The sequence below is a fragment of the Trachemys scripta genome, chromosome 3 (genome assembly GCF_013100865.1).
Source record: "Trachemys scripta elegans isolate TJP31775 chromosome 3, CAS_Tse_1.0, whole genome shotgun sequence".
NCBI classification, from domain to species: Eukaryota; Metazoa; Chordata; order Testudines; family Emydidae; genus Trachemys; species Trachemys scripta.
Genome location: NC_048300.1, coordinates 164091751 through 164118432, shown reverse-complemented (window position 1 = coordinate 164118432; position 26682 = coordinate 164091751). Strand labels below are relative to the sequence as shown.

The window sequence follows — 26682 nt, the reverse complement described above, 5'->3', positions numbered from 1 at the left end:
AGAGCCCCAATTTTAGGTATATCTGTGAGCCTCTATGAGTTTACAATGTTAGCTAATGAATTATTGTACATGCATTAGAACAACGAAAGATCACAATGACTACTAGTAGTATAGAGTCCTCTTCATCAAGTTTCACACGACATTTTTCTTCCACCTTCTAGGACTTGAGCAAATACATCTGCCTATAGGAAATGTAATTAATAGTGGCCATAAAGACATTTAGCTTGGGATTTTCAAAGGACCCTAAGACAGTTAGGAATCTAACTTCAGCTCCTTTAGGCTCCTTTGACAATCCCAGCCTTACATGTACATGAGAAATCTCTTACCTGTACTCATTGGTCTGAAAGAGGTGCCCAGATTTATAAAGAAAACACACTGGTAAATTTACGAATGGGATTGTCTGACAAGGTTTCCTGAGACAGCAGGGGACTAGACTTGATAACCAAAGAGGTTCCTTCCAATCCTATGTTCAGTATTTTATATCCAATGGAGAATCACCCCTTTGTTGCTCACTAATGATATCCTTATGCATGTCTGCAGAACCATATCACTATAGAATTTCATGTTGGTTATTTATCATTATTGAAAGTCAGATGGAATGGAGGAAAACACTAATTTATTCAAAAGGACCTGTCTGTTTTTGAATGGTAGTTGTATACTATTGTAGGTTTGGTCTGTGTGATAGAAAACTGATGTGATTACTGTTTTGTACTCTGTTAATAAAACTGAGTTTGAATATTTTCATGTATAAAGAAATGTAAATTGTGTGGCATCAGAACAATTTCAATGAAAGAAAAAGATGATGTGGTGGTGAGAATATAAGCCTTCAAGATACAAAGACACAAAACCACACATATACTGCTTACAGTGTCAGGAGAATTTGAGTGCCTACTATTTTAATAGTTCTTAGTCTAAATGTCCTCCTGAATTCCCTTCCTTTAGGGAGATCTACACCCGTCCTCCGACTGAAAAGTGATCTTCTGTCAATGCATATAGAGCCTGATCCAAATCCCATTAAATACGTGCAAAATCTCCTACTAACTTTAGTGGGCTGTGGATCAGGCCAGTGGCTCCTGTTTCATGCTCACCAATAAAATAGAAACAATAAAACTGAAAATGGAAGTACTGATGCTTAATCACCGATTTGATTCCAAACTCAATGGAGCAGCCTCGAATTTGAAATAGTGAATTAAAATAGAAATAAAAAGAAGCACCTATCCCTCCTCAGAATGTTTTAGAGGGCATGGATTTTCCAGATGAATAATTTAACCTCAAAATGAAACTACTGGGATCCAGCTAACAATGTGCACTTTAGAATACTAATGTTACTCTTGAATAAGAGAGGTGGTGCAATACAGCTTTCGTGAGCTGACATAGACATAGACATTTTAACCTGGGAAAGGATAGCAATAAATACAACTTCTTTTTCTAAAGGGGGGGAATTGAAACCAAACAAAAAAATAAATAAATTGTACATTCCTCCCCCATCCAAAAGGGCCAGGTTGTAAAATGTTATTAAGTTTGACTAATTTTTCAACATTCAAAATGTTTTAGGGCCTGCCTATGATCTGACATTCTGTGAAGTTAGGAATTCATCTTTGGTACTTCTGTGGAAAGCACCTGTGTACAGTGGTAACAGTCCTGTTACTGGGTATTTTGTGGACTATAAGGAAGTAGATTCAGAAGAGTGGACCACCGCTAATGAAAAACAAATTTCACACTGTTACTTAAAGGTAACACTTCATTTACTAAAAGGTTGTTGTAGTTATTGTTGTTTCAATGAAAAAGCGACCAAGGAAGAAAACTTGGAGGTGAAAACCTGGCCCCACTGAAGCTAATAGAAGTTTTACCATTGACTTCGATAGGGCTGGATATCACCCTTGGACTTGTGCTAACAAATTCTTATTACTCAATTATATAAATTTATATATTTAACACAAACTTTACTCTGTCCTTTTCAAGGTCAATGATTTACATGAGGGCAAAACCTATGTTTTCAAAGTCCGTGGAGTGAATAAAGCCGGTATGGGCAAATCATCTGATATTTCTGAGCCAGTGCTTATCGAGGCAAGACCAGGTATGAACTAAATTATGTTATCTCCCATACATAAAATGTAGATATAATTTAGAAAATGGTGTAAACATTACTGTGGCAGATATAAGCATTCCAGGAACTCATGATAGAATAGTGGTGGTACTGAAAAACTTGTCAGTTTTATCTGAGATAACTGTATCAGCAGATATGGTTATCAAAGTATTGGCAGTGTGTCCTTGTACTTTCTTTTACTTACTGAGGGAAATACCTGGATTACTACAAATGCTGAGATTAGCTAACTGTAACTCTTATTTAGTTATTTGAAGCAATTGGAAAGTTTTTAAGCACTGCCTTATCTGTTAAATCTAATTATGAACAAGATCTTTACAACAACCACTGTTAGTGCTAACTACTGTGGTAGGTGTTGAAAGGACATGTATTATATACAAGTGTATTTAAAAAAAACCTTGTTACCATGTTGCTAAATAATTAATAAGGCCACATTTTGCCACCCTTCTTCACACTAAGTAGTACTCCACAACTAGTCTCGCTGATTTCAGTGAGTCTGCTCATACAGTAAAGTATTGCCTAATTTAAGCATGAGAGGCATAACCTGGCACGCTGATTGCTAACACTGCAAGAATTTTTAAATAATTTAGTTTGTGTTACAATTTATGTTACTAGTTTACTTTTAAAGTTTACAGTCAGTTTTATTTCATAGCTTGGTATCACTAAGCACCCATTATTTTTAGACTTCTGTTTTTTTGTACATTATAAGAAACCCCATTCTAGTATGTTAAGCAAATCACTTCAATGTGTGCTTAAAGTTAGGAATGTGCTGAAGTCCGTCTCTATTCAGCAATGCATTTAAGCAAATGCTTGACACATTGCTGAAGAAGACTGGATTTAAGTATGTGCTTAAGTGCTTTGCTGAGCTGGGGCCTTGAAGAATAAATGCTATTTCTTGACTGCTGTGTTTATGAATTGATTCTTAATTTTCAGGAACCAAGGAAATTACTGCAGATGTGGATGAAGAAGGTAATATTTACCTAGCTTTTGATTGCCCAGAAGTTACAGAGGCATCAGATTTTACTTGGTGTAAATCCTATGAAGAGATTACTGATCTTGATAAGTTTAATGTTGAAACAACTGGAGAGCAGTAAGTTCTGGAACCCTGTATAAAGGCACTAGAAGTTTGTTTTTGTAAAACTTTGCCCACTTGTGACAAAGCCACTAACTGCATATATATATTTTTAATGATTTCTTTAGTTCTAAGTTGTACTTCAAAAATCCTGATAAAATGGACTTGGGAACCTATTCTGTAGCTGTTAGTGACACAGATGGCATCTCATCCAGCTTTAAAATGGATGAGAAAGGTAAGAGCACTATTATTTAAGCACTGCCTCTCTTTATCTGTAGGGCTATATTAAGAAAACAAGATGTACAAGCAAAATAGGTAATTTCATAAGAAGTTACTCACTGTTCATGACACTAAAGCACCTATTCTATTTTGTGCAGAAGAACAAAATAAATATGCATGAACAGGCATTCTGGGAGTGGCTGTCTATTTTCCTGGTTAGCATACAAGGGAAATTTCAGCATTGTGTACTTAAGGAAATAATTAATTTTAAAAAAGATAAAGGATGTAGACAATTAGTATTAATTTTCAAATTTACTGTAATGCTAGGATGCAATAAAATCTGCAAAAAAGAAAAGAAAACAAAAAAACATTACCAACAAAAAATCTAGTAGTTTCAATTGCACTAGCAATTCAGTTAAACTTCGGAAGATCCAATTAGCTGTGTGCACTATTTTGTGAACGTATGTCCCTAATTCTACAGTTAACATGCTCTGAAAATCAGGCCCATAGTATGTTTCTTTAATAATCAACCGTGTAACAGCTAATTAACCTAAGCTCAAAATCCTATACACTATCCAAAGTGACTTAAATAGTTTGAAAAAATACAGATACAACTTCTGGAGTTAAATGTATAGAACTAGGTTATAAGTCTTAGATGCAGAGTTGTAATGGGAAAGGAGGAGGAAGAACTATATTAGTTGAACAGTGGTGTCTTGAGATATTGGGCCAAATTCTCCTCTCAGTTACCTTGACATAAATCTGGAGTAGCTATGCTCTACTTCACTGGGGTTGCCATTATTTGGTGTGCCCATCACCATCCAAGGGAAGCTGGGAGGGTGAGGGTATTGGAGAGGTTCACTTGTTACATTTTAGCAAAGGTCACACCCATCCTTCCTCCAGTGATCTCCTCCTGGCAGTTGTTGCGGTACTTAGAGGCCGGTGATCTGGCCTCATCCTTCCCAGTCACCCTTTTATGCCATTAGCATAAAGATGCCATCAGCAGCTACAGACAGCTCTGGCAGTTGTCCTCCCAAATACACTTTGTATTTTACGGCTGCCTTTTGTGTGGGTGCATCTATATACGACCCAGCATAATTTGGCCCGTTAATTCTGGATTAGACCTAATCTTCTTCCTACTTTAAGGCAGGCTCTGCTATTCAGGGAACTTTCCTACTCAATTATATTTTTTTATTCTAAAGCTACATTCTTCTCTTTCTTCAAATATTATCTGCCTACTTTCTAGTAACTGATTCATAATGCATCTTGAGATCTAACTCGAATCTCACATCATGTATACGCTTTCTTTGAAGCATCTAAAGCTGATCCAAAGCCCACAGAATTCAACTGGAAACTTGATTTACACTCAAAATAAATTAAAGGTGGGTGGGATCAAGTATTAGAGGTGGGACATTCAATGGAACTTGTGCCCCCAGGACTTGAGCTAAGTCACTTAGGGTATGTGTACACTGCAATCAGAGGTGCAATTGCAGCTCAGGTAGATGTACTCACACCTGCATTGATCTGTCTAGCGTTGAAGCCAGGATGGCACAGGTTAGGAACACAAGCATGTGCCTAGGTGGACAGAGTGTGCTTGCACAGCATTTTTTGAAATACACTGAAAGATGATCTCATTACAATTTCAGAAGATATGAAAAAATCTAGGATGGGATTTTCAAAAGTGCCTAGATGTCTGAAACCCATTGAATGTAACTGAATGTCAGCAGGACTTGTGCTCCTAAATCAGTTAGACACTGAAAATCCCACTCCTAGATTTTTTCTTCTTTTCCTATGAAACTGCAATGAGATCACCTTGCAGTCTGTTTATTCCATGAGAAACACACTTGAACCCCTTCAAGAGAGCTTTCATACCATACATTAACTTTCCCTTCTCTGTCCTCGCAATCCTTGATTATAGCAGGGCAGTAGCATCACTATAGTGAAGACTGAGACCAATTTACTCTAACAGCTGATTTTTCTAAGTATTCTGCAATCCACATCCTTACTCAGATGTTTCGAAAATTGTTGTGCCTGTACTCGACTACTTCATGTACTCTGCACAAACTACCCCCAGAGATGCCAGATTCTACTACCCCTTGACCCTTGTCCTAGCTATTCTCTCCAGAACATCACTAGCACTTATTTCTGCCCTGTAGTACACTGTTATGTATGCCACTGGACTGCTACAGATTGCCATGGCAAGAATAGACTGTTGTGCCCCTCTACTTGTATAACTGATCTAACTCAGCACAGAAATGAAGGGTCCATGATTCCTTTGGGTGTAGATGCACCTCTTCTCCTATCCAGTGTGAACTGTGGCAACCTGCTGTAAGTAAGCTTAGACCAATCAATAAAGCTGTCCCTAAAACCATGAAGGACAGCTGGAATCCACACAGACGAGTGAGAGAGCACAATTCTGTAGGTCATAGCCCATTGCAGGGGCGGGACTGGTGTGTACCTTAACTCTGTATTTCCTGGTATTCACAGGCTTAGATCTAGGTGCACTTGATGCTCTAAAGGCATTGATGGTCAACCTTCACTCTGAGTTAATGAAGTTTTGGGGCACCGAATAGCCATTATTAATCTGTCTAGTCTTAGACAACCCCAACTGTCCATACTACTCAAGATATGGCCTTATAAAGGCTTTGGCCAGAATATTTAATTTATCATTGTTATTATTAGTTTTAAGTTAACACATATCACTTATCCATCTGTGCATCTAATTTATTTTTAGTGGGCCCATCACCATAGCATCTATGAGCCATCCTAACACATTCCTAGTTTTCTTTGCTGAAAGCCATGCACTGTGACCCAACTCTGGTGGTATTTCCCCCACTACACTTAAATCCTTTCTTCCTCTGCCATGACTAACAATGATCATTTTACTTTTTGTCTGCTCTTCTCATATGTATCACCTTACTTAGTCCACCATTGAAAATAATCACTTAGCTGTCCAGCCATTTCCCAAAACTAGATCAAATCCTTCTGCAACTTTGTTAAATCGTCCACTGTGTCCTAAAATCCTCGATCATTTCCCCTTGTCTTGGTATTATCTGTAAATTTTGAAATGATGCACTTCATTTCATCCTCCAAGTCCCTACCAGTAATAAATATGTTAAGTAGGATTAGTCCCAGGTCCCAGCTATGTGGAACCTAGCCTGGTACACAATCTTCATAAGGATTTACTGCTAATTGAACCTTTCCTACCAACCAGCTCTCAATCTAGCTGTTTTAGCAAAGAAACCTTTTGGAAATGATACTTTAGTGAGCCGGGTCAGCAGATAAAGAGGGTGTTAGATGCAGGTTAAATGCATATTTCCTATATATCTTTAGTGAAAACCCCATAGAAAATCTAAAATGAGTTTTAGCTCCATGCTTACATTCTCATACATTTTAAATATGAAAACTTACTAAATCCATGAACCAGAATTTTAAGTTTTTCCTGTCTTCTTCAATTTAGCTTTTGAGACCTGAATTTTCAGGGACTTTTGGAGTATTTTTCCCACAAGCCATAAGCAGATTATTTATGCATTGATACTGATTTGTACACTGTTTTAACAGCTGTATTTTGACTCTGTCAGAATAAATTAATACATGAAACTTTTTCATAATTTCAGAGCTTGAACGTCTGATGACACTAAGCCATGATATAAAGAACCCAAGTAAGTAGAACTTCTGAATTTAATAGACAGTTCATGAAATAATATAATTACACACTGATGACTGTGCTCCCCAAGGAGTCCTCTTAAGACCATGACAGTCTCATTTTTCACAGCAAGATTTGCTTGCTTATCTTTTGATTATTTTAAAACAAATATTAGCTCTTATCTGAGAGCAATCTCCATCACTCAAGAGTCTTTTGATGTTTGTCCATTTTTAATACTGGCGCGGTGTCTATTATGCAAAATCCTCAAACACTGCATTAAGGATGTAGTGGAGATTGTGCTCTGACTCCTAGAAAGAAGCTTTAAAATGCATCAGAAAGGTACAGTAGAGTTTTGCTTTTTATTCCTCTCTTCTTGCTCACAAGGGTTCATGCATTATTGACTTTTGCTTGCTTTTATTCTTGTAGCAATTCCTCTGAAATCAGAATTAGCTTATGAGATGTTTGATAAAGGAGAGGTTCGTTTCTGGGTTCAAGCTGAGAGTTTGTCACCAAATGCCAGCTTCAGATTTGTTGTTAATGATAAAGAAGTTGTAAACAGCGACGTAAGTACATGTGGAAGGCTATAGTTGCCTTTATGTCACTTTTGCATGTGAATTTCTTACATCTGCATTGTCTACAATACTATTAATGTTGATGTGTTGGTAGTGCCTAGGAAGGAATGCCATTGTGCTAAGTACTATATACACATCTCATAAAGTGACAGGCCTTGCCCCCAAAGAGCTTATAGGTTAAGCATATTATGAGATATGGAAGCTAGGGATAAACAAGTGATGGGGAGAACAAGGTAACACTGAGGTAACCATACTTGGTATAATAAGCACCAGTCATGGTATGCTTACTGCTCAGCCATTGCCAAATATTTTGTAGGCCTCACAGCACAAGTCAGATTTAAGAAGGGATTTGAAGGAGGACAATGTGGTGGCTGTGCAGGTTTTTCGGGGGTGCTCTTCCCATGTGTTGGAATTTTTATTATTTATGCAGAGTATTATCACAACACTAACGTAACCATAAATTCCTCTATTAAATCCAAAGGCTGAATGTTATTTATACAATTGCTCTAAACATGCCTAAAAAACTAGATAATAAACAATTTACTACATCAAAACAGTAACAGGACATGTATAAGCATTTAATCAAGATACTGAAAAACAGGCTAAACCCCAGGGTGCTTAGACCCATACTGGTCAGCTCCATCTTGGTTAGGCAAGTATTAGCACATAACCCTTTCAGCGTTTTCTTTTTTATACCCTTTAACAAACAAGTGATGTCATTGCCAATTGTCAGACCTTAGCTAAGCACAGATTAAGCAATATTTTATAATACATGAAACAAACTCATATAACCAATTATTTATTGCACCTGGGACCCATTTAACCCTGTTTTATTTCTATTACTTCAGCCCAAATCTTAAATAAGATAACAGTGGTATTTTGAAGGGTCACTATATATTTAACACCACAACTCTTCTTTCTCATGATCTCATTCTTTTTGGTCACGTCCTTCGGGCCTATTGCTCATCCTAATATCCCAACTCAATTTAAAACCACAGTTCACCCAAATCTAATATGGGCCTAAATTCCTACACTAGGCATAAGAGGCAACATGGGAGAATGTTGCAAAGTGCTTGAGGGAAAACTGGACTAATGGGTAGTGAAGACTGGCATTGTTGGCTGAGCTGAGGCTTTCTTCATCTTTTTATTTTCTATAATCAAGGTATAAATTGGAAGGAATGTGTCTTTAAAAATAAACATGAGGCAAGATGAATGACTACAACAGTGATGGGCAAATGTCAAAGGTTTGGAGTTTGGATTTGTATAAACATCCAAACTGTGCAGCAGAAGCTTATCCTAACTGTTTGAGATGGAAATATCTGCCTAGGTGTTTTAAGGCCTAATAGAACTCCCACTGAAGTCAGTGGTAAAATTCCCGTTGATTTTTTGAGGGAGTTTGATTGGACTCTTGGGCACTTTAAAGCTCCCATCACCTAAGCATAGTTAGAACAGCCTTTCCCTGAGCTGTCCCCATTTTCCCATTTCTGCTGTTGGTCCTGTCCAAAAATACCATAAGAACAGTTTTTCCTGTGTTATTTTGGCATTGCCAGTTTCAGTCAGAACCTGGAAGTGGAAAGCACAAATTAGCTGAACTTTTCAAACCTTAAAGGCCCATCTTGAATTAGGTTCTATAAATGGATACGGATTTGGGGGATGGGGGCAGGGGGCAGAAGGCGTCTCTTTGTTTCATCTGTTTGCCATAGTATGTAATATATCTGCCACTTGCCTCTAACTGTGGATTGCCTACATGTGAACATGTCAGTGTGTTACAGTATTTTGACTGTTGCATAAGCACAACTTTCCAGCTGAGGTGCTTCTGTTAGCAGCAAATTATATGTTGCCGCTTGTATAGATAGGTACAGACATTGGGCCCAGTCATGGAGCTCTTATTCACATGGGTACTCCCAATGACTTCAGCGAGATGTTGCATGTATTTTAAATTTGGAGGCTAGATTGGGAGTGGCCCCTGCATGGCTGCCCGGTCACAGAAGGGTAAGGAAGGAGCTTCCCCTACCTTTGCACTGCTGCACTAAGACCATTCACTGCAGTGGACCCTGTAAAGGGATCAGGGAAGGATAAGGATAAGGCAGAGCCATGCTCTTCCACCCCCAACCCTCCCGCACCATCAGGTCATGGTGCAGGGCTAGCACACCGGGAGGAGCACATTGCTCACCCTCGGTACATAAAAAGCAGCATTTGGAGAGTCTCTGCCTGTCTGATCCCCCACAGTAATCTTTCTGGGGTGGGGTGGCTTCACACTGCTCCCTGAGCATGGCTATGGCTTCAAAGCGATTAATTTGTTCCTTAGGTTGTAGAAAACATTTTTGATCAGAGAAGCTTGTCTGCATTTTTTGCAAACCCTGGAGAGCAAAGACCATTCCCCTGGATTAGATATTGACAGGATTAAGAGGGAATATTTCTCTGTCAGAATTATTAATTTTTTCCCCCTTACAGTTTTTCTTGAGAAGTAATAAACTTTAACATTGAAAACATGAATAAAAGATGACTAGCATCTATTGAAGTTTCAATATTCTGGATTTGGAACTGTTTACAGAACAGATTCATCTATTTTTAGTGTGCATCTGTTTTGAAAGAGTTGACATCATAGATAGCCTCTTGCAGTCGAGCTGTATTATTTTACCATTTTAATTAGTAATCCACAGGTGACATTTACTTGTGGAGATTGATGATATTTTTGTGGAAAGTCACATAAAAGCCTTGTATTTATGGTACCCATAAAATCATTGAACTTCATCTTGCTGCATAATGGCAATAGCTAGAAGCCTAATTATTTTCCAAAACCTGCCTAGAGACTGGACTGCAGTCAGTGAACATGTTCAATAGACCATTGTGATGGTGAGAATGTAGTTTGATTCTTGTCATTGACGACAATGAAATAACTTTCTTCTGGGCCCTAATTGGGAAAACTTCCTTTGGTCCCACTTCTGAAAGATGTTTGAAATATAGTAATGTGAAAATGGAATTAACTGGCACTGTTCAGCCTGTTTAGTCATTTTAATCTTGCTCCCTGTGCCCCAAAGTAAAAAATATAACAAATTCAAGAAGCAAGAAAAAGGACAAGATTGAGCCTTTGTATTTTCCCCCTTCTAATTTCCTTTCTACTGCTGGAAACAGCAATTTAGTTTTCTCTCTTGGGTCTGTTTCTGTACCATTGAAGTCAATGGGCACTTTGCCATTGACTTCAATGAGTACAGGGTCTGGAATCTCAGAGACCAAGAGAAATGTTTTCTTGATTTAGTTGCACTGCTTGATACTTAATTTAATGAATAACATGTAGCTTCTTTTCATTTCCCACACAAACCCCTCTTTTTAATCATCCTGGCCACCAACTCTTTTGTACCGTCTTTTCCGACAAACTTTGATTACATATGCCAATGTCCTGTTTAATGTGGTGATTTAGCCAATTCTCCTTTACCCTGTGATATTACTTTACTATGTGTGTTCAAAAAAAGATGTAAACATCCAGATTTTATGACCATTGCTCTATTGTAATTATGTGCAAACAATGTACATATTCTCTTCTCTGTATTTCATTTAATTAATAAATATTGTAGTTATCCTACTGGTTCTTTCTTTACTTCTCCCTTCATTATTTTTCTCTTTTCTTTACATTCATTTGATAGTTATTTCCTTGATATTTTAAATTAAACTTTTAGATTTCAGTACCAATAATCTATTTTTCAAAATGGCCTCTTATCCTTAACCAGTAAAGGCCCAATCCTGCTAACTCTTCTTGACACAAGTTGTTGTTATTGATACTAGTAGGCACATTGACTTCAGTGGAACTCTTCACATAAGTGAGGGCCTTATATGGGAAAATAAATCGGAACCCATCTTTCTTTTCTATTTCCATTAGCAATTCTTCCATCCCTTCTGTTCCTCAGGATTCTGTAATTTGTAAATCCTTGCTCTCTTTCTCACTCCACATGAAACCCACACATTTTTTCTCAACAGTATGTCCAAGATCGTCATCTTGACTACTGCAACCTCTTCCTATCATGCCTGTGATCCTTACCTCTCTTCAATCCATCCAAAACATTGACACAAAATCATCTCCCTCACTTGTTGCTACAAACTTATCCAGCTCTCTTTAGATTCCTTCATATTGTTTGGCACTAGTTGACTCCCCTTTCATTAATGTGCTTTCCATGCCTGTTTGTTTATTTTTTTGCATCTCATTTTATCTGCTATAACTTTTTTATGTTTCATATCAAATAATGTAGCTTCTTATTTTTCTTCATTTATTGCATTTATAATGTTAATATTTTCAATTTTCCTCTATTTATTTTTAGATCTTTACTTTCTTTATTGTATGCCATATGTTCTTATTATTGTTTATATGTTTAAGATCTGTTTCTATGAGCCACTTGATTCCACTGGAAGTTGAGAGAGCTCAGCACTTTACCACAACATACCATAAATATCTCCCTTGTATAATTTGTACTTTTGCAAATGTCAGTAATGATCATTAAAAATACAGGGTCTAATACTGCTCCCATTCAGTATTAAAAGGTCCTTCCACTTAACCAGACCAGGATCAGTCCCATAATGAGTGTAGTAGGGTACATCTGTACTGCAATCACGGGGCATGATAGTATCTTGAATAGACATGTCTGAGCTTGCTTTAATTAAGCGAGCTCAGGTACTGTAACAGTGAAGCCATGGCCATGTGCGCTTCAAGCCCACCTGGAACGCTGTACATACTTCCATTGCTTCACTGCTCTGGTACCTGAGCTAGGTGGATTAAGTTTGTCCACTTGAGTTGCAGTCACACCCTGTGATTGCAGTATAGACGTACCCTTAATCTTACGTGCACAGTTTTCTTTCCAAAATGATGTTGTTTTGTTTCCTTTCTCACATCTTCTTTGCAACCTATGGGGGAGTTCACTCACTGCCTCCTTGTGGCCAGTCGTAGCAGAACAGCTCTCTCCCCATCTGGTAGCTCCCTGCAGATCATTACTTCTGCACTGCAGTGGTGACTTTTCCTATAACTCAGTCCTCTGGCCAGGTCATGATTTAATCCATCCCTTCTGGGGTATCAGAAAAATCCTACCAAAAAAAAAAAAAGTCCAAGACTTTGTATCAGACCTTTGGCTCTGACTGTGGGCCTTGTGTTCTTCAGTGTCTTTTCTCAGGGCTCTCTGTTATCCTTGTCCTCTTCTTAGGTGCTTCATGCTAGCTTCTCCGGTGGCTGATAGGGGAACCCAGGGCTTCCCACTGCATGGAGTTCAAGCCCAGGGACCCTATAACCAACAGCCAAGTTCTGCTGTTTGGATTGGTTATAGTAGGTCTATCTACTGTATGAAGATATTTCTCTTAACCTCGACCTTCCAGCTGGCCTCAGTGGAACTCTACTCAGGAATAAAGCTCCATGCTGGCAGATATCTTTGCAGGATTGAAGCCAATAGTAGACTTAGTAGATCCGCTCTGTGGGCCAGCTACTCATTCACATGAAGCCAGCATGGTCCATTACATTAAGATCTTTAAGTTGAGAAAAAAGACTGTTATGATTATTAAACATTCATATCATAGTAGCAGAGAAGCCCGATTGTGCTAGGTACTGTACAAAAAGAGATAAAGAGACCGCCCTTGCCCCAGAAAGCTTCATAGTAAGAGGTGAAGGATAGGCGACTGGGACATACAATCAGCAAATGAATATGGTGATGACTGATATGTTAGGGAATTATAAATAACTTGCACTACACATCGCATTGTGTAGCTATACTTACCTACTATAATGCTTATGTAATTTCAGCGCCATAGAATTAAGTGTGACTATTCAAATGGCATTATTGAGATGCTGATGGACCAATTTACAATTGAAAATGAAGGAACTTACACTCTACAAATTGAAGATGGAAATGCAAAGAACCAGTCTTCATTAGTTCTCATTGGAGATGGTAAGTTCTCTGAAACATTTGGCTCAGCCTATGAAAAATAATGCACTTCAATTATTCTTTTGAGTTCTTCAGCAACTAACTTCTTGTTTAACACTTTTCTTCCATTAATTTAGCATTCAAGGCTGTATTGGCTGAGGCTGAGCTCCAGAGAAAGGAGTATCTCAGGAAACAAGGTAAGAGAGGAAGAGATGGTGATTTAGGGATGAATTTTTGCAGCTAACGGAGCACCACTTGTGAATGATGAGTGTCCTCAACTCCCTTTGACATCAGTAGGAGTTGAGAACACTGAGCACCATGCAGGAGATACTGAACACTTTGCACGATGGGGCATCTTATTTCCCAAGAAGTCTGTATTACACACACTATTTCCCAAGAAGTCTGCTATTAAACACAGTTGCACACACTATCAGAAACCATAATTATGCTTTCTTAAGGTCATTTACTGCTCTCAGTTTGTGGTAGAACTTCCACTATGTGATGTGCACACAAGTGGAGGGTAGGTAAAGTTGGGGACCTTACAAGAAGTTATCTTCTGATTTAACCAGTGAGGGATCCTACAGTAGGCTCTGTCTGATCCAGCAAAGCATTTCAGTATGTGCTTAATTTTAAGCATGCAAGTAGTTCCATTGATATCATTGATCAGAAACTGTGTGTGTGGGGAATTCACACATGCAAAGTATAATGTCAAATTCATCCTGTAGTCCTTGTATAGACAAAACTCCAACAAAGAATAGAGGACTGGGCCCCAAATATGCACCTATTATTCTCTTTGTATAAAGTTCAGTCTAAATTTTTATTACAATTCAAATCAAGAATAATTTTTGCAGTTCAAGGAAAGTAGTATACTAGTTAGATGTCTAATTCAGAATACATAGCTGTTAAATCCTTCTTTTAAAATATTTCCATTCTAGTTATAATTTAGTTATAAATTATAATTTATCAAGCGTATGTTATTTAGAATGTTTAAAAAATTATTGCTTATTTTATTTGCTCCAAACTTTGCATAAGTACCTTTGCATAAGTACTAATCTCAGGACACCAGCTAGCAGAATCACAAAAATTAGAGATGGCAAAAACCTATTAGTTCATCTTGTCATCTCCCTGCTAATCTACCTATTTTTATTGATCTCCCCAGTACATCTGCATAAATAATATAATTTTGTTCTTTCTGTGTTGGTTTATTTATAGTCTTATGAACGAAGATACAAAATATTCCCTTCAATGCACAAGCTCAGAGGATTTTTTCCTCTGAGGAGCTGAGCACTATCACCCCTCATTGACTTCAGTGGGAGTTGTAGGGACTCAACTCCTCATAGGATCAGACATTAAATTTATGTTGTTAGGTCCTGATCTTGCAGACACTTAAACATATGCATAACTTTACTCACATGAGTCATCCCACTGACTTCAAAGCGACTGTGCTTGTCATGAAAGCTACTCATGGGCATGCCTATTTGCAGGATTGGAGCAGGTTATGGGGGAACATGAGTAGTTCAGATTTCTCTTTGGCGATATTAGAACATAATTTAAATATGTTTCATTTAATGTAATTTGGAAAAAAATGTTTTGTCAGGGATTTTTGCTTTCAACATATAATTGGGTGAGAATTTTGAGACACTTGTTTATTCTCCAATTCCCTCTCCAGGGACATTTGGACATTTATTGGTAACCCTATTCTATCTTTTTCCTATGTTTAGTTGGCAACCAGGTAATATCAAATTTAATGACTTTATTGGTCTCACTCAGTAAGCTGTAGTGCATTTGGGAATGGTACATCTCCTCAGCTGCAAACTAAGATGGGTTCCACATTCCCCCCCCCCCCCACTTCTTTATCCCACATCAATAAGACAAACACTCATTGAAAGGTTTCTCCTTTAGGAAATATGTAGTTCATGAACGATTGGGACCAAGGCTTCTGGATCTACTTTCTATTGGATCTACATCTACTTTCCCCTGCTCACAATGAAGTGAGAAGTGTTCCCTTGTAGATTCCATAACACATGTTTTAAATTCATTTTGCTTCCCAGGTCCTCATTTTCTGGAGTATTTACACTGGGAAGTTACAGAAGATTGTGAGGTTTTACTTGTTTGTAAGGTAAGAAAATATATTTGGAAACATTTTCCAGGCAGTTTTATAAAATCTCACAATAATATGTAGAAGATGCATTTTTAAACATTATTTGTTTTTAATAGTGAGTTTAGCAAACATTTCTTGTATGAATTTAGATGACAAAACAGGACTTTTCATATTTGTAGTCAATGGTTTTGAAAAAGTAACATCTTAATTTCAAAGTAATGTATACAGAGTTCTGAGAAAGCTCTTACTGTCATTAATTGTCCTTACATGCTATTCTAGGAGGCTTTACTATTCTAGTTGCTTTACTTTTTATAAGAACTCATAATGAGAGGAATGAATAATTAAAAGGATTTAATTTGGGAAGCATCGAACTCAGGATGTTCACTGCTTTTTGAGCAGTGCAGACACTTTTGTATTAGTTTTAACTACTCATTTTTAATAGGTTTTGGGTTTCTAATTAGAGTTGATTGAATAATTCATTATGAGTAATTTATCTTACACATTTAGTAGCTTTTTTTCCTGTTCACAAATTATCTGTGAACACACATAAGACTTTAGCTTCAGCTCATGCCCAGCATAACTAAGTGGAGAGGCAAAAGTGGCTCTAAACCGCCATTCTCCCAATCCTGGGGCTGAACTGCCCTCTGGTACAAATTAGAGCAGCCACATGGCTTTCTCTAACATATATTGGCTAGCACAGTACCCTAAGGACCGTTCCTCTGGCCAGAGATAGCTGAATTGTGCCCTGATCCAGTCACACCTTCTCCCATCCAAATCATGCTCTGAGCTATGTCATCTATATATACTGGGGGAAGCAGGTGCCATTGAGTGCACTACACTCACTTTTAACCCTTACAATAGGGCAATCACCAGAAGGTCGGAGTTAATTTCTAGGTTCTCATAGAAGAAGGCAAGATGGTTGCCAGGACTGCTTTTCAATCAGTGGTAGATGCAGCTGATATATCTCCAAGGGTGATGGCTTCTGCCTTTATAATATAGTGCAGGGAATCATGCTTTCATGCTTCAGTGTTTCCAGAGAGGTTCAGAACACCACTGAAGACCTGCCCCTCGATTAGACTCATCTGGTTAACCAGAAGACAGATGTGTCTTTGCCCACACTGAAGAATTCCAGAGACACCTTCCACTCCCTGGGTATATATACTCCTGCCCCCAACAGAAAAATTCATAGGCAATCATACAAGCCTAGACCAATGACTCAATTCTACCACCAGGGACCTTATGAGCCACCTCAAAAGAGAGACTGGGTTGAAAAGCCCCACATCTTCCTCAGCAGATTCTTCATCCCAATCCCAACCCTCAGCTAAGTGTTGTTTTTGATGGGCGATTGAGAGCTGCAAACCACTAAGTTCCACACCTGCTGATCCCCATGCACCCTTTGGGGTTTGTCTAGCACTATTTTTCAACACTTGGAGTGCAATAACAAAGGACAAATGGGTTCTGAATGTCATCTATTCTGGCTATACAATAGAGTTTACATATGTACCACCTCCTATCTCCTTTCCCACCCCCTTTTGGGGGCTACTCTCACGAGAAGATTCTTAAACAAGAAGTAGAATCTCTTACAGCAAGGAGCAATAGAGCGGATTCCTTTTCAGTACCAAATATGGGGTTTTCACTCAACGTACTTCCTAGTACCCAAAAAGAAGAGCAGTTGGAGACCTGTTCTCGATCATTGCCATCTCAACAATTGTATTCTCAGACTAAAGTTTTGGATGATCATATTGGCATCTATAATTCCATCCCTGGAGAAAGACGTGGTTTTCAGCTTTCGATATGAAAGGCACGTACATCCACCCCGCCCATGGATGGTTTCTTAGATTCATGGTGTGCACCCACCACTTTCATTACAGAGTACTCCCTTTTGGAATTGCTGCTGCCCCCAGGGTCTTTACCCAGGTGTTCTCTGTAGTAGCAGCCTATATCAGATGCCAGGGTTTCACTGTTTTCTCCTGTCTCAACGTTTGGCTTCTTGTTGCCAAAACAACCAAGAGCCTGTGAGTCGACTTTGACAATGCTGCAGCTTCTCTTCTCTTTAGAGGTCCATGCAAACTCCAAAAAGTCCATCCTCACTCTAACAGAGACTTTACACTTCATTGGGGTGTCCTTAAATACAATCACAGCAAGGGCTTACCTGTCAATGGACAGGTTTCAGGCAATGAACGATCTCATAGACCAGGTCATAAGCAACTCTTTAGTACTTGTCAAGATTTCTCTCTCTCTCCTGGATCATAAGGCTTCATGCACTTAGGTCATGCTTTTTGCCAAGCTCCACCTTGGTTGCCTGCAAGCCTGGCCTCAAACAATGTACTTACCAAATCTGCAGTCCAGGAGCACCATAGTGACTAATCCAGCCAAACTAATATCCCTGCTATGGTGGAAAAATCCCAACCAGGTATGTGTGGACATTTCCTTCCGTGCCTCCTCACCACATAGGATGATCATTACAGATTCCTCCCTGTTGCGTTGGGGAGCCCACATGAACACTGTACAGCACAGAGCACGTGGACATTTCAAGAGCCCAAGATGTACATCAATATTCTGGAATTGCAACCAGTTCAAAGGGCTTGAGAAGGCTTTCTCCCATTCATTTAAGGTCACCATGCCCTCATAATGTCAGACATCACACAATCGGATCACCCTATCAGCAGTCTACCTCTCAGGGAACCTAGTGTACACTTTCAGCAAACATTTTGCTGTTGACCACAAGTGGGAACTACACGACTCTGTGATGAATAATATTTTTACTTAGTGGGGGACCCCCACCAGAGACCTGTTTGCCTCCCAAAATGAACAGGAAGTGTGGCATATACTGCTCCAGAGGTGATGCTTTACTTCTTCCATGCTCAGACCACTTGAACGATACCTTCCTTCCACTACCACTCCTACCTTGGGTCTTTCAAAAGATTCAGCAGGACAGAACATGAATCATTCTCCTTGCCCGCAACTGGCCCAGACAATTTTGGTTTCTGAGCCTTCTATGCATTTTGTCTTGAGCACCGATCATTATTCTGACATTTTCCTATCTCCTGATGCAGGGAAACAGCAAATTCAAGCATCCCAACCACCGTCTGCTTCATTTCAGGGCTTAGTTTTTGGATGGGCATTGTCCTTAGAATGATCATGCTCTGAAACTGTACAGAACATCTTTTCTAACAGTAGAAAAGATTCCACTAGAAAATGTTACCTAGCCACCTGGAGGCATTTTTCTATCTGGGTGCATCAAATATACCCCCAGAAGCTGCAGATATGCCTCTTATTTTTGTCTATATACTTTCCTTAAAGACAGCAGGTTTGTCCATCAACTCCTTATGAGTCCACTTGGCACAATCAGTATATGCCATCCACCTTCACAGGGTACCTTGATCTTTGCACACCCACTGAATAGCAGATTCCAGAAAGGCCTAATCAAAACCTTCTGCCAATAAAAAAGCCAGGTCCTTGATGGGATTTGAATTTTGTTCTTTTGGTACTTGCTAAGTCTCCCTTTGAACCATTAGCTTCTTGCTCCATATCTCTCCTTTCCATTAAAGCGATCACCTCAGCCAGGAGGATTGGTGAGCTTGGAGCCCTTATGGCAGATCCCCCTTTACTATATTCCATAGGGACAAAGTTTCATTAAGTTCACCCCCAATGTAGTTTGCATCTCACCTGCACCAGTAAATTCACTTACCTGTGTTTTTTCCAGAACCTCATGCATATTAAGAAGAAAAGAGACTCGATGTTCAGCCTTGGCCTTTTATCTGCAGAGAACAAAAACAATCAGAAAGTCTCCTAGACTATCTGTCACCACAGCAGAAAGAGTTTGGGGTTAGAGTATATTTTCTCAAAATGGATCTTGGGCTGTATTTTGCTCTGCTATCAGCTGACTGATTTCCCCCCTTTTCTTGGGGTAAGGGCATTCCACAAGAGTGCAACATCTATGGCATCACTTCAAAAAGTGTCTCTACTTGATAGCTGCAAAGCAGTTACATGGAGTTTTATCCACACGTTTGTGAAACATTGTGCCAGGGTACAGGACTCCTCTGCTGATGCATTACCTGAAGGGGGGTTCCAAAGAGGATGGAGCTCGGCTGTTCTCAGTGGTGGCAGATGACAGAACAAGGAGCAATGGTCTCAAGTTGCAGTGGGGGCGGTCTAGGTTGGATATTAGGAAACACTATTTCACTAGGAGGGCGGTGAAGCACTGGAATGCGTTACCTAGGGAGGTGGTGGAATCTCCTTCCTTGGAGGTTTTTAAGGCCCGGCTTGACAAAGCCCTGGCTGGGATGATTTAGTTGGGAATTGGTCCTGCTTTAAGCAGGGGGTTGGACTAGATGACCTCCTGAGGTCTCTTCTAACCCTGATATTCAATGATTCTATGGTGGTCCTTCATTTGGCTGTGCCACCCTCATCCTCATACTCTCCTCCTACTTGAGTGCTGCTTGTCATTCACCCATAGTGGAATACACATTGGGACCAGCACTCGAAGAAGTAGAGAAAGTACTTACTTTATAGCAATTAAAAGTTCTTTGAGATGTGTGGTTCCCGTATGTTATTCCACTCCTGCCCTCCTTCCCCCCTGCTTCGGATTGTCTTTTGGTTCATGACAGAGAAGGAACTGAAGAGGTGGTCAGTCTGTCCTATCCTTTATCTCCTTGGTCAGAGGCACAAAGTGTGCAAGAATGCATGTTCAGACCAATGATTCTCTGGCTCTGGGTGCATGGAGCGCATGCATACCCACAGTGGAATACAGATAGGGACCACACATCTCGAAGAACCTCAAGTTACTATAAAGTAAATAACTTTCTCTCATTAGTAGCTCAGAAACAACCAACACTCACATCTACACTGGAGTTCACATTTTCCAGATTAACAAAAGAATAAAGAAAATGCAAGAAAAATTTACTACATTTCACACATTGTTTGTATCCCATTCACTCACTGAGATCATGAATTAGACACTATGTAGTGAATAAACCACTCTCGCAGGCAGCCAAGAAAACTCCCAAACAGTGGGCCAAATGCTCAGCTAGGGTAAGCTGGCATTGCGCCATTGACTTTGAGAGAAATTCATTGCAGTAATCATTGCCCACAACTTGTGCAATTAGTACAAAAAATCAAAACTCGCTTTAAGAACCAGGCTTGCAATTGTAGGTCCTGTTTGTTCAGGGGGCACAGGAAAGAGATGTACAAATACACAATAAAGAGAAGTCACAAGCTTGCTTGCCGTACATTTTATAACTATAGATTTGAAAAATCAGTTTCTCTTTCATTTTATCTTCTAAGCTCTGAACTCAAGGTTCCTTGAATGCTTAACCATGTTAGATAAGAGTACATCTGCTGAAACCCAGCATCCTTTTATTAGACCTGCCTTTAATTTTATGACACTGGTGTGTCTTTGTTTAGTATGTGAATGCAACCAAGCTGAAACAGTGCAGCTTGCAAAACTCTGAGTGACAAACCTTTTATTGAGAGGCCTGATAAGTGACATAAAACAATATAAAAATTACATTGGCAGTACCTCTAAAGAGTGCAGAACTTCTGCTTCTGGTCACTCTCCTTTTAGCTGCTTCTTTGAAATCACACTTTAAACTCGCCCATCCAGCAGTATGCTAAGTGTCACCTGATACACAGCTATATTTCAAACATAAAGCAATGCTGAAACCACAGCTGTAATCTCTTTCTCCATTGTTACTGCTGAAAGGCCACTGCTACCTCAAGAAGGTCACTCTAACCCCCTGAGCCTTCCTCACAGCTGCCAATGGATAGTTTTGTAGCCAGAATAACCAGAGCACAAAACGATCCAGCCACTTCCCCTTCTACCCATAACTGCCCCTTCTCATTCCTGGCTACTCCCCCCCCAGCCTGACCATAGCAGGATGATGTATGGCTGCACATGTTGCCCCTGTGCCAACCTAGCCTGGGGGAATTCTTTTGGCACTGCTCCTGCTATCTTTAAGACCCCTGCCAAAGCAATGTAAGTGGGCTTTTGTGGGGATTAGACTCAACCGCATAATGTACATAGGCCCGAAAGAATTGTACTGAACTCCGCCTCCTAGGCAGAGCGCAGAAGTTAGTGCTCATGTGGAACGGGTGCAGCTCTGGAATGCACTTCGGGATTCTGTAGTGCTCTGTAACCAGAGTCAGGACAGGCCATGGAATCTGTATGCTATAGATGTGTTAGGACCAAGATTTGGCCCAATGCAATTTAATTGTAATTGTTCCATACGCTGCTTATCTGATCTACACAATAGATAATAGAAAAATGTATCCTCTTGTAGGGCAAATACAATTAAATGGAGCTGTCTTCTGTCAACGTATAATAATATATGCATTTTCTGTTGTGCAGGTGGCAAACACTAAGAAGGAGACATTTTTCAAATGGTACAAGGATGGTTCTGGGCTTGAGGTTAAAGAGTTGCCTGATTTACAGAAAGAAGTGTGCCAGCTAACTATTCCAAGGGTATGATGTAATCTACCAATTATCAGTGACAATTTCTGCATAACATTTTACCAGGTTGAGTCCTAAGCCAAGTGTCAACTCAGTATTTCTATGGGGCATTTTGAACGAAGGTACATTAGCTACACTCTAGTTCACTGGCATAACAGCTAGCGCTAATAAGAGATTGTCCATTTTTATTGTCCGCTCAACCAGTTCCTTCAGGACTCGTGTATGAATACGATGTGGTCCTGGTGACTTGTTGCTCCTTAATTTATCAATTTGGTCAAACATGTAATCTCTGACAGTGTCTCATCTTTACTGCCCGAAATGAATAGGTCAGAGGTAGGAATCTCCCCAGCAACCATTATAGTGAAGACTCATGTGAAAAGATTATGTTCGCTTCTCTGTAATGGCCTCATCCTCCTTAATTGCCCCCACTGCTCCCTAATAGTCCAGCAGACCCAGTGATCTCTTGCACGTTTCCTGCTTTGACTGTAAAGCGTTCCCTGTCACTTTATTTTATCTTTGGTTATTTGTCCTTCAAAGTCCCCATTAACTTTTCTAACTTCCATCTTACAGTTTATCTGCAATAATTTATGTGCTTTCTCTTGGCTTCAGTTGTGCAGGGTTAATATTTCCTGACGGATATCTGTTTGGCTTGAATAACTTCTTTTGCCTTGACATTTAGATGCACTGTGTTTTTCCTCCTGTTTTCCTGCTTCTGTTTGCGTTTAGGACTTATGATTCTATTATGTATCCTCCATGCTAAGTCCAAATATTTAGATTTCCCCACTTTTGACTTTGACCAACTTCCTAATTTAAAAAAATATAAAAAAATCTCCCTTTCTAAACCATAGTGTCACTATACTAGATTTTAATATGTAACTTCTCTGGGGATAGTGACACTATGGTACAGTAATTTCTTGAACCAAATACGGGGTGCTAATGGAACTAAATCAGGAATATTGACAAGGCTTTGGAGTGGAGCATGAAGCAGCTCCGGAGCAGTGGAGCTGCAGGTTTTTGCCTGGAGCTGGAGCAGAGCAGGAGCACAGCTCCAAAGCCCTGAATATTGACGCCTCTTACGTGCTCTAGAACGAAATGTTCCTAAAAGCAATCATTTTGTCTGAAGAGAAATTCTGTCTCTAAACTTCGTCCCAATGACGTGTCCCATTTGACTAGTTTATACATCAGTAGTTGAAGTCACCCATTATTAGTATCTTTTTTTTAGATTTAATTGACTTTTGGAGCTCACTAAACTACTCAGGCCATATGTATTTGTTTATATGGAACATCAGAGAGAAGCAACCTATTGATAGATAATTGAGCTAACTTTGTATTATAGTATAGGATTAGTGATTTAGCACATGTGAATAGAATAAAAAGAGCTTACTTACCAGGCCTAATCTTGAGTTTCTTCTCATTGGTAGTCATTGTTGAAGCAATTCAAAATAAGATTTTTGATACAGAAGATGGTCAAGTACTTGCTTATATCTCCAGATCTAATTTCAGTTGTACAGTAAATGTGCCATGTTTTATTTCTAGCTGTCTAAAAAGAATCAAGGTGAATATAAGGCAACAGTGTCAGATGACCGAGGTCAGGATGTGACTACTCTTGATATATCAGGAAAAGGTAAAGCTCAATTTGTTATAGTGAAGTAATGCATGACTAACAATTCTTCAAAAGATGGCAAAGCATCTTCCCTTGCAAATGGATAACACAGGAAACTCTTGTGCTGTATTTAATTTCAAAGCTTTTGCTATTTTTAGAGGACTCAGAAACTATATAGGCTTTGGACCAAATTCCTTCAATCTTGGACTGAGCCAAGCATTCTTCCTCAAGTAGATTTTAACTATTCTTGGAGGAAAATATGCATTAGTAAGGGAGGCAGAATCTGGTCCAAAATACCAGCTTAGATCATAGGCAGCAAAAGAGGGTTTTATATATCATTAAAAATGATTGAGATAGTGGTGGGCTGTTCCAATTTAATGTGTATTCCCAAACATTGCTCAGTAAAACGGTGTCAGAGTTAGTTAAAATATCTGAGTAATATAGAATGATTTATTGCCAACATAAACAATTTCTTTTTTCCCCCTAATGTGGTGATTTTCCATATCACTTTACATATAGCAAGGCTGTATTCTGAACAATTTTTACTATTTGTTGGTATGTTTCCTTTTTTCTTCTCCTCAGTGTTTGACGATATAATCCTGGCAATGAGCAGGGTCATTGGTAAGTAAATGCTGTCTCTGACTTTCATGTAATATTTTGATATTAAAATCATGAGAGCCTGAGGCAAGCGGGAAATCTCGGGGAATCACAATGCATATCCTATTATGGGCACATTATTAAGTTTCTAAATAGGGATTTGATTTTGCTAATTGACATTATTAAAGGAGAAGAAAGAATTATTCCACCTGGCTAGTATTGTTTAATTACTAGAGCTATTATTTATAGCTTTCTTCATATTAAGCTCAGGTAAACAAATGACCATTTATACAATATAGAGAGAGTCTGATTCTGATCCCACTGACACTGATGCACCTCAGGAGTCACTCCAAGGTTCCAATAGAGCGGCATCTGTGTAAAATAGGTGTGAAATCAGTATCAGATCAATATTATTTAATGATCATTATACAAATAGTTTATTACTTTAAAAATAATCATACTGGTAATAAACTTAATAAACAGCAACAAAAGAATGATACTGGACCAGACCCTGAGCAGGTGTAAATTAGCGTAGCTCCAGTGAAATCAACAAACTATGCCAGTCTACACCAAGATAATAACTATTTCCTAATTATAATTGTAGTTCTTGTTGGTGAACCCATGTGTTGAGAGGGCAAGCATTATGAAAGCCCGATTTGTCTTTTTGCCCTACAATACACTGTGTTCTTTAATTGGAATATGTTTTATTTTATGCAGGTAAATCTGCTTCTCCACTGAAGGTCCACTGCACTCCAGAAGGAATAAGACTTCAATGTTTCCTGAAGTACTATGCAGATGAAATGAAAGCTAACTGGTATCAGAGGTAAGTGAGAGTGGCTGGCCAGACACTGAATTCAGTGAGAGATTTAAATAGATGTTAAGGTCTGCAGGATTTATTTGTATTTATTACCTTTTTTATGCCATTCAGATAGCACTGCCCATACAATTGATCATCCCAATGCTTCTGTAAGACAAGGAAGTATTATCATTCCCATTTAGCAGAGGGGAAATGAAGGTTCAGAGAGATCAAGTGGCTTGCCCAAGGTCATAAAGGAAATCTGTAGCAGAGCCAGGAACAGAAGGTCTCCAAAGTTCCAGTCAATTGTTCCATCCACAGGAAAGGAGGGTTTGCAGGATAATGTTTTTAAACATAGTAATTCCTTGATCTCTACCAGAGAGAGTGTAGGAAATGAAGTAGTTTGAATTGGACAGAAAGGGCCTGAGTCAGCAACATGTTACCCCAGTTTTATGCTCATGTAAAGCCATTGATTTCCATGAAGAAACAGGCATACAATGGGAGTAACAGTACTGAACTGGGTTCAAGGAGCACAAGGAGAGCATCTGTGAAGACTATTCATAAGGTGATCTTAGTATCAAGTAAGTTTCACCCTTTGAACAAATGTGTTGTTAATATGACTTAAAAAGCAAAAAAACGATTTGCCTATTCACCTTGGCTCCTACTACAGTGGCTTGAGATTTAAGGCATCTTACACCAAACCTTTATCCAGTGCATATGGGCAGAATTCCATATAACAGAACACTGGTAAAGTGGAGGCATCAGCAGACTTATATATACACACTTACTAAAAATGTGCCCAATTGCATAATATGCTTTATGCACAATTTTGTCTTTTAAAATAAAAAAGTAGCTATAGCTAAGACAGAAAGGAAATTACAATCCTGCTATGAACAGAATTATAAACCAGAATTATTTAGAGTTACATCAAAGACTAAAAGAATACCGACTTTCTGTTTTAAATTAAATTCCAGCTACCCATTCTTAGAAGGAGGGTAGACAATCTTTGTTTTTCATCAGCCCAGCACATAGCATAGCATGCAAATTCCCTGTCAGCACTGAATCATCCACCACAATGCATACAAATCCTAAAGCCAGCAGGCAATCATCCACTCATTGCTCAGTGGGGAGCAGAACGTAATTTCTAGGCAGATATCTATCTGGTCTAGTGAGCTAAAGCTAGTTCTCTTCCGAAAAGGTAAGAGCCCTGGAAAAATTCCTTTTCTCATCAAGGTAGCTCTTTGTAGGTATGAGGCCAAATCAATCCCGTTTGGACAAATTATTTATTCAGTCAAAGAGAAATTCAATCCTGACTTTATCAATTTAAAAATTAATCCAGGGCAAATATGATTGAGAAGAAGGAAGGAAGTACAGACCATGTTAAATTAAGTTTGGCTGACGAGAGACAAGAGAAAGTTTAGGAAATAGTCTGGAGCAATATAATTACATCAGCATTTTTAAAGAATTCCTTATTGATTTATTGGAGCACTTGTGGCACCTTAGAGACTAACAAATTTATTAGAGCATAAGCTTTCGTGGACCACAGCCCACTTCTTCGGATGCATATAGAATGGAACATATATTGAGGAGATATATATACACACATACAGAGAGCATAAACAGGTGG

General features: G+C 39.0%; 1 protein-coding gene across 6 annotated transcripts in view; it reads left to right on the top strand.

The window, feature by feature from the left end:
• Nucleotides 1-26682, top strand: part of MYOM2 (myomesin 2) — a 188017-nt gene that overhangs the window by 65058 nt on the left and 96277 nt on the right. For all 6 annotated transcript variants that reach the window (XM_034766371.1, XM_034766372.1, XM_034766370.1 and 3 more), the window contains 13 exons: nucleotides 1555-1733; nucleotides 1963-2077; nucleotides 3038-3194; nucleotides 3305-3411; nucleotides 7010-7054; nucleotides 7465-7601; nucleotides 13387-13531; nucleotides 13645-13704; nucleotides 15559-15626; nucleotides 21958-22071; nucleotides 23596-23683; nucleotides 24245-24283; nucleotides 24977-25082. In XM_034766371.1, the coding sequence (XP_034622262.1) occupies nucleotides 1555-1733; nucleotides 1963-2077; nucleotides 3038-3194; nucleotides 3305-3411; nucleotides 7010-7054; nucleotides 7465-7601; nucleotides 13387-13531; nucleotides 13645-13704; nucleotides 15559-15626; nucleotides 21958-22071; nucleotides 23596-23683; nucleotides 24245-24283; nucleotides 24977-25082 (1360 nt within the window). The remainder of the gene's footprint in view (nucleotides 1-1554; nucleotides 1734-1962; nucleotides 2078-3037; nucleotides 3195-3304; nucleotides 3412-7009; nucleotides 7055-7464; nucleotides 7602-13386; nucleotides 13532-13644; nucleotides 13705-15558; nucleotides 15627-21957; nucleotides 22072-23595; nucleotides 23684-24244; nucleotides 24284-24976; nucleotides 25083-26682) is intronic.